The sequence below is a fragment of the Malania oleifera genome, chromosome 9, assembly GCF_029873635.1.
Source record: "Malania oleifera isolate guangnan ecotype guangnan chromosome 9, ASM2987363v1, whole genome shotgun sequence".
Taxonomy (NCBI): Eukaryota; Viridiplantae; Streptophyta; class Magnoliopsida; order Santalales; family Ximeniaceae; genus Malania; species Malania oleifera.
This window is the reverse complement of record NC_080425.1, coordinates 86294006-86306500: the sequence shown is the minus strand read 5'-3', so window position 1 is coordinate 86306500 and position 12495 is coordinate 86294006. Positions and strand designations below refer to the sequence as shown.

General features: G+C 37.1%; 1 protein-coding gene across 1 annotated transcript; it reads right to left on the bottom strand.

Annotated features, from left to right (window-relative positions):
• Window positions 1–2095: 2095 nt before the first annotated feature.
• On the bottom strand, window positions 2096–3154 carry LOC131164154 (auxin-binding protein ABP19a). The gene has a single exon (XM_058121146.1). The coding sequence runs from the start codon at window positions 2992–2994 to the stop codon at window positions 2242–2244; it is 753 nt and encodes a 250-aa protein (XP_057977129.1). The 5' UTR covers window positions 2995–3154; the 3' UTR covers window positions 2096–2241.
• Window positions 3155–12495: the final 9341 nt, after the last annotated feature.

Genomic DNA, 12495 nt, shown 5'->3' with positions numbered 1-12495 from the left:
TCAGCCTTGAACATGGAGAGTTGAGGCAGAGGAAACATGCATGGACGATCAAACAATCACGGTAGATCTAGGCCAAGGCGGTCTAAATCCAAAATCCCAGAAGTACATAGGACATAGGTTCCCAGAGCACAAAAGTTATTGAGTGCTGAAACTGTGGAAAAACTAGTTATTACAAGAACCAGTGCAGAAGTCAGAAGGAAGAATACGAGATAAGGGCAAAGACATAAGTAAATATTGCTTCCGAAAATGATGAGATGTTGATATGCTTTTTGGAGAGCAAGCAAGAGTCTTGGGTCTTAGATTCCGGAGCCTCATTTCATGCCACTTGCTGCAGAGATTGCCTAGAGGAGTACAAACCAGGTAATTTTGGTAAGGTGTACCTTGGCAACGATCAACCTTGCAACGTAATCGGTAAGGGAGTTGTGAATATCAATAGAAACGGGTCAGTATGAAAGCTGAAGGATGTCAGATATATTACAGGCCTGAGAAAGAATTTGATCTCAGTTGGTGAGCTAGAAGATGAGGGATACATGACGAAATTCATTGGTGATGAATGGAAAGTTTCAAAGGGTGTACTAACGATTGTGCGAGGTAAGAAAAGCGAAACACTTTTTCTAACCTCCAATGCCTCCATGTCTATTTCAGTTGCTGCAAGAAATGATGACAGTAACATCTGACACCAATGACTTGGTCACATGAGTGAGAAGGGACTTAGGGTGATGCACTCAAAAGAAAAATTGAGTGGTCTACAGTCAGTGCAGATTGACATGTGTAAGGATTGTATAGTCGAGAAACAGAAGAGGGTTAGTTTCTAGATAAACACCCATGCCCCAAAGAAGAAGAGACTAGAACTATTCCACTCAGAATGTGTCGGGACACAACAGTAGAATGCCGAGAATCCTCAGGTGGAGGAACCAGTGGAGCAGATCGTCGCACCACCGTCTCCTACTCCAGCTCCAGAGCTTAGGAGATTTACTCGGTCTCATGTACCAAATAGAAGGTATATTAATTTCTTACTTCCTATAGATGAAGGAGAGCCCGAATGCTATGATGAAGCATGTTAGGTGGCAGATATGAGCAATGATGAGATGAAGTCCTTCACCTCCAACATAACGTGGAAGTTGCCCAAAGGCCTTTACAACAAGTGGGTGTATAGAATCGAAGAAGAGCATGATTGCTTCAGAAGGTATAAGCCTCGGTTGGTAGTCAAAGGTTTTGAGCCGAAGGAAGGGATTGACTACACCGACATCTTTACATCAGTTGTGAAGCTGACAGTCATCAGATTAGTCTACAAAAATCAGTCGGTCTTCATGCTTGAAGGCATATATTTTGAGCACATTATTTATTCATGATACTGGTTAAAGAAGCGTCTCTGTCTTCAAGTGGGAGATAGTTATAGCTGAAGCCAGGAGACAGCCAGGAACTAGAGTTGAGTTGGAACGCGGTGCAATTAATCTCACGCGGTGAATCTCCATTTTATCTCTCTATTGTAACTTCCCATTTATGTTTGATTATGTTTAAATTGTGATTTAATTATGATTTAAACATCAGCCCTATAAATAGAGGGTTGAGAAATACAAGATATGTACAGTGAGAAGCTTAGAGAGTAGAGAGGAGAAAGAGAAGGAAGAGAGGGAGAGAGAGAGTGAGAATTGTAATTTTTTGGCGAAATAGTGAATATTTGGTGTGTGTTCCGTGGACGTAGGTCGATATTGACCGAACCATGTTAAATTTCTGGTGTCACATTTTTCTGGATGCTTACAGGTTCCTAACAATGTGTGTGCAGCAGAGGGTTGTGTTGTGTGCGTGTAGAGAGCTATATTGTGAGAAAGTTGAGAGTTGTGTGTTGCAGAGAGGTGTTGTGTGCTGTGTGTAAGGTAGAGTGAATCCTTGTAGAGAGAATGAGAGATGAGTTGAGGGAAGTAGCCTCCTCCTTCTCCTTGTATAATTCTCACGGCAATTATAGTAGATTTTTTGCTCTCTCGTGGACATAGGTCACAGTGGACCGAACCACGTAAATCTCGTCTCATATTTTTGATTGGGTAATTTGGCTTGTGCGATTGTTGCTCGTAGATCACTTCTCAACCGAACCAAGTATTGAATTTGATGCATTGACATTGTTCAGAAGAATAATAACAAAGCTCTAAGAACCAAGTACAAGGCATGGAACAAGCTAAAAGAAACCAATATAAAGAATCAATGCATGTGAACAAGGTAGAGGCAATTTTTGGGCAATCTTAATTAGCCAGAACCACCAAGAACTCCCTTGAGCTTCTTCACTTGAGCATCATCAAGGAAAGTAGTTTTCTCCACCAAGGCAGATGGCAAGTTGTTGCCAAACAGTGCAAAATCAACGATTTGGAGTCCAGGACTTGCGCTGCTGAAGCTGACAAAAGCAATTGCTGGAATCCCACCAGCATTCACTTGAAAATGCAGCAACCCTTTTGGAAATACCATAATATCTCCCTTCTTAAGCTTCTCCACGTAAACAGCATTGGCCGAGGAAATAAAACCGGCAGTGATTGAACCCTGCACCACAACTAAAACCTCTGACCCACCCGGGTGGGTGTGCATTGGCACAACCCCGGCGGGGGCTAGGTCTAGCCGTGCCATGGAAATGCCCAGCCCATTCACACCCGGGAATTGGGCTGCAAATGCCGGAGTCACTGCAGCTTTGATGATGTTTGAAGTGTTTCCAGGGATGCCGAGGCCAGTAAACACGAAGTCACTAACTTTGACCTTTGCAGGCTTCTTGCAGGAGTAGCCTGCTGGGCCTTCTGGGGCCTTAAAGTTTGCAACACAAAAATCTTGAACTGCAGCATGTGAGGACAGTAGGAGAGAAAAGAGGAAGACAATGTGAAGCATTTTTTTCACTGGTTTGAGCTTGCAGAGAGTGGTTTTTTTCTGCAGTGTTTGGGTAGGCTTATATAGGAAGAGCAGAGCTTGGCTATGAATTAATGGGCTTTGATGCAATTTGTAGTTAGGCAATGCCATCCAAAATAGAATGAGAAAATGAGAACCACACACCTACAAAGCTCTTGGTGAACTTTGTTCCAAAATAGAAAGAGCAGAGCTTGTGAACTATGTTGGCCCTTGGTGAGGCCCTTTTGGCCTATTGCAGCATAGGACAGGCAACTTCATTTTGGTATAAATGCATTGGCCGGGGAAGGCTATGAGATAACTCAAAAATTTATTAAACCCATCATATATATTAAGGGATTTTAATGATCTTAAGCCCAAAAAGCGGGAAAAACTCTGAATAATATTGGACAATCAAGCCATGAGAATTTACAACGTCAACAGCACACTTCCAAGCACGACAATGATGGATCACTCTGGATTTGGGGACCAGAAAGAGCCTCATTTAAATCAACATTAGTTCACTAAGTAATCTTCCTCTTATAGTTACAGAAATTATTCCTGCATCAAGCTATTATCTAGGGCATCATTGTTTTGAATACAATTGATATTTTAATAGTAGTGACTTTATCAATGGGGGTTTAATGTGTTTACCAAATGAAAGAGAAAATTTGTTGGATTGTGGTCCAAGATCACATGGGAAGAATGAGAGGGAAGGTGCAAGATGACAATTTGACAGCTAACATCCTAAGAAAGTTATAAGAGTCTAGTAGTTCTTTAAATGCCAACCATTAAAATTGTATGGACTGCGGGAATTCCCTTCCTGCTAAGGTTTTTGGTGATAGCATTTTCAAAAAGAGTAAATTTTCCAGAAATTTCCCTCCAGCTAAGGTCCAAAAGCACATGTTAAAATTTTCAGAATGAGTGATGAAGTAACACAAATGTCTTAAGGATTGCAAAGGAAGATGTTGAGTGGGACAGACTATATGAGAGTCTCATTTACACTTTGTTTGCTGTGAAACAGGGGAAAAGTGCTGAAGGGAATAAAATAGGCTTAATTTTCTCGTCATTTTCTGCTTGAATGAAAAACAGTAGAGTTAAAAAGAAATGATTATTACTTATATTTAGTAGGTTCCTTTTTCTTTCCATACATTTTCCTTCCACTTTAAATGTATTGGTCTTGCGGGGAGTAGAAAAGCCTCTCTCATTTATTTTCCTTTCTTCATCACATTCATGAGACGAGGAAGAGAAATTGGCAGTCACCTTCTAGCTTATTGTAATGTAGGCTGGTGGGGAGATGCATATTAAGCTATACAACCCACCTGCACATAAGAAGACCTTTTCACAAGCACTTGATGTTCAGGAATCTGAAGTCTTGTAATCTGTTATTCCTTTTCTGTTTTATACAACCAATATGTAACAAATTTATTGTGTTATATATATATACGTACATCATTCAATGAGAATATCAAAGAAGAAGAATTCCAGTATCCCAGTATCTTTCATTCTCCTTTGAACATGGTATCACAGCTACAGACCACCAGTCTCGCCGATCCTCCTTCAATGGCAACCGGTCTGTCTTCTTCCTCTTCCTCTCACTTTTTTGCTGCTTCCTCCTTCTCTCACATAGTTACCACAAAACTCTCCACAGATAATTATTTACTGTGGAATGTTCAAATCTCCACCTACCTTCGTGGACAAGACCTTTTCTCCTTTGTCGATAGTTCTTCCACACCTCCCTCAGAATTTCTTCCCAATTCCTCCCAATCAAACCCAAAACCCAACCCTGATTTTCATTCTTGGAGGCATCTCGACCAACTGATTCTTAGCATTCCCTTCTCCTCTCTTTCGGACTCCATTTTAGGTCACGTTGTGTCCTCCAAAACTTCCCATCAATTATGGACCTCCCTTTCATCCATGTTCTCCTATCAAGCTCATGCCAAAGAATTTCAAATCCGTTTCCAACTCACAAATCTTTCCCGAGGTGACCAATCCATCTCCGATTACTTTGGCAAAGTTCGTCTCCTTGTCGACTCCATCGCTGCAACAGGGCCGGCCATCTTGCTCTTCAGTGCCGACAACGTTTCAACCACGCATATTAATATGAAGATCCCAACAGAAATCAGAATGAATAATTTCTATATTTCTTGAATAATTTTTGTATAAGCCAATATACAATACTTATAATACAATCGTGTATTCTAAATATAGAAACAATCTCTTACAATAATCCCTCTCAATAATATACAATTATCTACATAAATATCCCCTAAATCACTCCAAAATACTACGCTCCCCCTCAAGTTGGATTATAAATATTGATCATATCTAACTTGCAGATGAAATCATCAAAAACCTATCGAACTAACCTTTTGGTAAAGATGTCCGTTGTTTGTTCTTTGGTAGGTACATAAGTCATACCAATGGTTCCTTCTTCAACCTTCTCTTTGATAAAGCGTCGGTCCACTTCTATATGCTTAGTCCTGTCATGTTGAACTGGATTCAGAGAGATACTAATGACTGCTTTTTTATCATAGTAGAGTTTGATAGGGGATTTCACCAAGATCTATAATTCTTTCCAGAGTTTCCGTAACCACAGTCCTTCACATATCCCTTATGCAACTGCCCTGAATTCAGCTTCAGCACTACTTCGAGCTACTACATTATATTTTTTACTCCTCCAAGTCACCAAATTTCCCCATGCAGAGGTACAATATTCAGTGGTAGACATTCTATCTTCCACTGATCCTACCCAATCCGCATTTGAAAACTTCTACTTCCTTACTTTCACACTTCTTGAAGAAGAGTCCTTTACCCGGAGAGCCCTTGAGATACCTAAAGATCTTGTACACAACATCTAGGTGAGTTTTTTTTTTTGTGAATGCATGTGGTGGCTTACCACACTTACTGCAAATGCAATGTTGGGTCTGGTATATGATAGATAGATTAGTTTACCAACCAATCTCTGAAACCTCTCTTCTTCAATCGATATTCCACAGTTTTCAACTCTCTGTACTGCTTCAATGGGGGTTTCACTAGGTTTGCATCCAAGCATGCCAGTTTCGGTTAGGAGATCAAGGATACACTTTTGCTGAGAGACACTGATACCCTTTTTTGATCTAGCAACTTCCATTCCCAAGAAGTACCACATTTTTCCTAGATATTTAACTTCAAACTCAACAACTAGGACTTTCTTCAATCTTTCCATCTACATTGTGTCATCTCTAGTTAGGATTATATCATCAACATACACAATCAGAATTGTTTTCTTACCACTTTCAAACTATTGGAAAAACATAGTGTGATCTAATTGCCCTTGTCGATATATTTGGTTCTTTATCACCTTAGCAAGTCCGTCGAACCATGCTCTAGGAGATTGCTTGAGTCCATACAAGGACTTCTTGAGTTTACATACTTTGTTTTCTTCACCTTCTTACTAAAACCTGGCAGTGTCGTCATGTCGACTTCTTCTTCTAACTCACCATTTAGAAATGCATTCTTAATGTCGAGTTGCTGTAGTGGTCAATCCAAGTTGGTTGCCAAGGAAATGAGGACTTGAACTGTATTCAATTTTGCCACTGGTGTAAAACCTCTCCGTGTAGTCAATGCTATAGGTCTGTGTAAACCCTTTTGCAACCATTCGAGCTTTATACCGTTCAATTGTCCCATCATCTCTGTATTTCACTATAAAGACCCATTTGCAGCCTACTAACTTCTTCCCTCTTGGAAAATTCATAACGTCCCAAGTTCTATTCTTTTCCAGGGCCCACATTTCCTCCATGACAGCTTCCCTCCATTCAGAAATCTCCAAGGATTTCTGAATATTCTTTGGAATTTTTATCCTATCAAGGTTAGAAGTAAAAGCACGACACCCTGTAGACAAAGTTTTATAGGACATGTATTTTTACTAGGGTTATAGAGTACATTTCCTAGTTTGTTTTCTGACTGCAATGGGTAAATTGATGTCATTAGGTGTAGACTTATTAGAAGGAAGCTCATGACCATCTATTATCGGATTGGGATTGGGTGTGGAATCATGGTTGCTCGAAGCTATCACTGGTTCCAACTCTCTTGGTGCCTTAGGTATGAGATTCTCTCTGTTCTTTGTTTTTGGCTTCCTTGAGTAAACACATATTTCCTTGTTATTTTGTTTTTCTACTCCTCCCATTGAGTTTAAGTGATCTTTTGTACATGACAGGTCACGGAATGGTGTAATGGCAAACTTAGTATATGGCACAGATTCATTAACATAGAAATCAAAGAACCGATCTTCATTCTAATTCTCCCCCTGAAGAGAGGGCTTTTGGAAGTAAGGAGTGATTTTAAAGAATGTGATATCAAGGTTAACAAACATTTTTTTTTTTTTTTTTTTGTGGCAAGATCATAACATTTGTAGTATTTCTGAGTAGGAGAGTAACTAATAAAAACACGCTTAATGGCACGAGGGTCCAATTTATCCCTATTGTGAGCATGAACATGTACAAATATAGTACGCCCAAAAATTTTCAGGGAGAGAATGAAGTTGAGCCAAGAGATGGGAAAACATTCTTGAAATTTTTGGAGAGGTGTGGCAAAAGAAAGAACCCGACTAGGCATTCTATTAATGAGATATGTAGCTGTTAAAATGACATTGCCCCAAAAATATTTTTTCATATTTGTAGTAAACATCAATGCCCAAGCTACTTCAAGAATATGCCTATTTTTGCGTTCAGCAACCCTATTTTGTTAAGGGGTATCCACACAGGAACGTTGATGGATAATTCCATTTTCTTGAAGATAATTTCCCATGATAGTATTGAAATATTCTGTATCATTATTAGTACGCAAGATTTGAATGTGAGTTTGGAATTCTGTTTGAATCATGGAGTGGAAATTGATAAAAATAGAACGGAATTCAGTTTTATCTTTCAACATATAAACCCAACAAATACAAGTTTGATCATCAATAAAAGTAACAAACCATTTCGTGTAAGTGTGATTAAGAGAGCGTGAGGGCCCCCATAAATCACTGTGAATTATAGTAAAAGGTCTGAATGATTTGTATTTGGATTTTGGAAAGGAATTATGATGGTTTTTTGCAAATTCACAAATCTCACAATGAAACTTAGAAGACATTTTATTTGAACAAATGGAAGGAAATAAATGTCTTAAGTATTGAGAATTTGGATGACCTATCCTAGAATGCCATAACAAAATCTCACTATTCCAAGAAACAAATGCTATAGAGACCCGAGAAATTTTAAATAATAAGGAAAATAAGAAAAGGAAAAAATTTAGTTTGGGAAGCCCAAATCGTCGACGGTTTCGTGAGGGCCGCAGAAAACAGTCGACAGTTTTCTTTTTATCGTGGCTTGGGAATAGGTAAAACAATGAAAATGGGCAGATTAAAGCCCAAACCGTCGACGATTTTGTGAACAGTGCAAAAAATCATCGACGGTTTTCTTTGTAGTGGGTGTTATAAGGGAACCTGCGAGCTTCATTTTATTTAACAAAACAAAATTCTTCTCTCTCTCTCTCTCTCTCTTCTAAAACCCTATGAACCCCTCTTTATTCTCTCCTTAATTCCATCTTCGTTAAAGCCTAGATTGACGATTAAGAACCACGACGAGGTTTCTAGGAAGATTCTCTACAACTTAGGCAGAGTAGAGTTTTAGCTTGGGGTTCTTGGGCACCATCCCAAAATCAGGGTAAGCAGTGTATTTTAGAGTTTTAAAGTTAATTTGGAATATACGAAACCTGGGAAGTGTTAAACGAAAATTTTTCTCGGAGTTTAATTGAATAATTTGGGATAAATGTGAATTTTAGGCTTTTGAACTGTGAACGTCGTGGAGCATATGCTTTGGGGTGTTAGTGGACCTCTCAGTAAGTCAAGTAAGGGGAATAAATTATTGCAGTCTTTTCTGAAAATTATTGGTTGAGAAATATGAGAAATGGAAATATGATATTTTACATCAAATTTATTATGATATGAATATTAGATGAAAATTGTGTGACATATGATTTATACTGAAATGTATTTGAAATTGAGTTAAATGGTTTACATTGAGAAGAATGAGGCTATGAAATGTGTATTGAAATATGAGATTTGAAATGTGAAAGATAATGAAAAGTGATATGTACTGAAAAGTACCTTCTGAGAAATGATGAAATATGAAATATGGAAATGTTTTATTGAGAAATGATGAATATTGTGAAATGAGATATGTATATGTTACTATGAGATGAAATGAGTATTGAATTGATGAAATACCATTGAAATGGTGAAATGAGTTGTGAATGTAGAAAATGAAAATATTACAATGTGAAATCTACAATGTAAATCTTGATATGTGAACACCGAAATGAGAATACTGAAAATGTGAACATTGCAATGTTAGTGCTGCAATGAGAATGATGAAATGTGAATACTGCTATGTGAATATGAAAATGTGAATTTTAGAAATGTGAATATTGCAACGTGAATACTACAATATGAATGTGTAATGAGAAGACTGGAAATGTAAAAATTTGCATTGTGAATACTGCAATTATGAAATATTGAAATGTGGAAATGGGAACCCTGATGGATGGATGTATTGTTCAAATGAGCACGGTATCATTGCTAGTGGTGATTAAGTGCAACTACATGGACTCATGGAGCGTGTGGTGTGACAACTCGAATGAGCTAGGGAGAAGGGTAGTTTTTGCCCCTTGAGCTCGGATTAAGGTATATGGCAGGTCATTCGTACTATAGATGAGTATATGGTATGTTCATTTTGATCTAACCAGGTAGGCCAACCCCGGTTAGGTTTAGCCTTCAAAGTGCACAGCCCTGACCATGGGGGGAAGCATAGCGTGGAGTATGGAGAGTGACCTTGACCATAGGGTGAAGCATGGCATGGAAAATATCCTCAAGGCAGCCATGAGTTACAAACGCGGATGTATCGGTTACCAAGGACACTCATGAGCTAGATGTGAAATGAAAATGAAATGAAAATGGAAATGAGAATGGAAATGAGAAATGAAAGAGCGTGAGTTAATAATATAAATAATTAAAGTGAAGTAAAACACTTCGTTTTAGGGCTTACTAAGTAAGGTAAGTGCCCTAATAAGTATCAGTTGTAGCCGAACCCGAGTTAATCGGGTAAGGATGCAAACGATATAAAAGCAGAGGAGAGCGACATGTATAGGTGTGTAATCTCCTTTATTCTCAGGAATTTCATTGGTAAATGTGGGTTGCATGTGAATGGATTTGGAAATGGAATTAAAAGCTTATGAAAGCTTGGGTTTTATATCTATATGATTATGAGCATATACCAGTTTATTTTCTCATATGATATGATGATTTTAAAGAGTATGTCCTGATATAATGAAACTTATATTGCCACACACTATAAATAATTTCTTCTGTCTTATTGAAATGTGTCTCACCCAAACTTATAAATATTTCAGGAAATCGAGATAGACCAGGTAATAGAGCTCCGAGATAGAGGGGAGCTAATACCCTGCGTAGTCAGGGTGAGTGTTCTGAACTAGGGATGGAGGATTCCCCTAAAGTATGTTGTATTTCTTTTTGAGAATGTGTTAGACATGTATATGGATGGTTAGTACTCTGGTATGTGTGTTCACTAGGGTATGTATATGTAGCGACCCAAAAATTATACCATTTTTTTTTTTACCTATTTACTCTGATACCCCTAAATTATATGCTATAACCTCCTAGGCCCCAAGTGAGCACTGAGGAAACCCTGCTCATATTACATACCTAAGCAGCAGAAAATATAAAAATATAAATCCATATTTATAATACCAGAATCCAATTTTTTTCCAAAACATAATTACATAATTACACATCATCCCAGTATCATATACCTAAAACTCCTGGTTACTACCCAAAAATACAATCTCCTGTTAACACTTACCCTACAAACAAGGTAGTGTAGACAACCTCACTATCTGCGAGCCTGATCTACTTATTTAGTTAGATCACTTGAAAAAAATATTAAATTACTAGGATGAGACAACTCTTAATAAGAAGAAATATGCTATTACTAGTGTGTGGCAAGTGAGCTTACATACATATTATACTGACAAATGATTACACTCAAAATATACTAGCGGTTATTGAAGTATATATTGAGGTGTCGATCCCACGAGGAAGTGTTTACAACAAAATAAGTTGAAGAGACTCAAGTATTAAGGATAACAACGCGTTGAGAATCCCTTCTATGCTTCGTAAATCTATTTCCTATTTTGATTCAATTTTATAACTCAACTAAAAATTTCACGTCCCAAACCTTCAATCGGAAAGTATTTCTTTGAAGAACAAATGATAAGCAAATGTATTTAATATGCATAAAAATCTTTTTCCTTGAGAACAAGAAAATGTTATCTTATAGGTTATCCAAAATCGACAATATATCTACTGACAATATTGCAGTAAAAGATCAACCTATAAAATAAAACTATGATTAAAAAGAAATAGCATAAAGAAAGCATGACTGAATTTATACGAACTTGAAAATCATAATCTTTGATTTAATTGAAACTAAAAATGATAAAGAGCTTCATACATAATAAAAAAAAGTTACATTTATTAAACTCCAATTTGAATCAAAACAGAGAAGTAGAAATACTACACATAGATGTTCATCTCTAACCTTGTTAAGAACTCTATCCTAACTTACAATTCATCTCACAAACTTGAGAGAGAAGTTCTACAACACTTTTGGGAGAATAATGGTCAGAATTTCGTGTCCCTAGAACTCTCCCAAGGTTTCCTTTTATAGGCATAACAAACACCTTATGCAAGTGTGAACACAAGTTTGAACACAAGCTGAAATTTTATCAAATTCCACGAGATTGCTCCATTTTTACCCCTTTACACATGGAATTGGGAGCTGGTAAAAACATGAAAGTCGTAACCCAATGTCTTAGACATTTAGATATCAAATTTTATCTTCATTCAAGGTTTACAGCTCCAACTATGTCCAAAATAGCAAGCTATACGCAGCCCACATTTTGCACACAGATTGATTGCCATATTTCACCTACATGCACACCAAATTTGAATTTATTAAAAAGATAAAAGTTGTAGATATATGTCTTGTCTTTCTATATATAAAATATCAACTCATTTGGAGATCTACAACTTCATATATGTTCAAAATATTGACTGCTATGCAGTAGGTAAGCAAGCTGAAATTGTTGGCTTTTCTTTCACACATTTTTTTCCATTTGCACACAACAAATACACTACATAAATATTATACTTTATGAATAATACTCAAGACAACCTAAACATGTATGCATAATCTTATTTTTACAATTAAAGTCAATACAAATTAAAGTTGTGACATGAGTTTCTATTTTGACCAAAAGTATGAGTATTAATATAATGGAAGTGTAATAAAGTCTTATGAAGTCTATAAAAATACTGAATTTTTAGACTATTATCAACAAATAACTGAAACTAAATTTAGCTGGTAAAACATCTCATAATACATCGTACACCCATATAGTTTAAAATACAACTGACATCTTTGGGTGCTATTTATTCATAATTCTAGTACTGTAAAATATATGTTGTTGTTTTGTAAATCTATATACATAGAAATGACGGTGATAATACCCTGAAAAATTGTACATAATGATTTA

Excerpts from the sequence above, each read along its gene's own strand:
- LOC131164154 (XM_058121146.1), bottom strand. The coding sequence starts at position 2,994 with ATGGCATTGCCTAACTACAAATTGCATCAAAGCCCATTAATTCATAGC.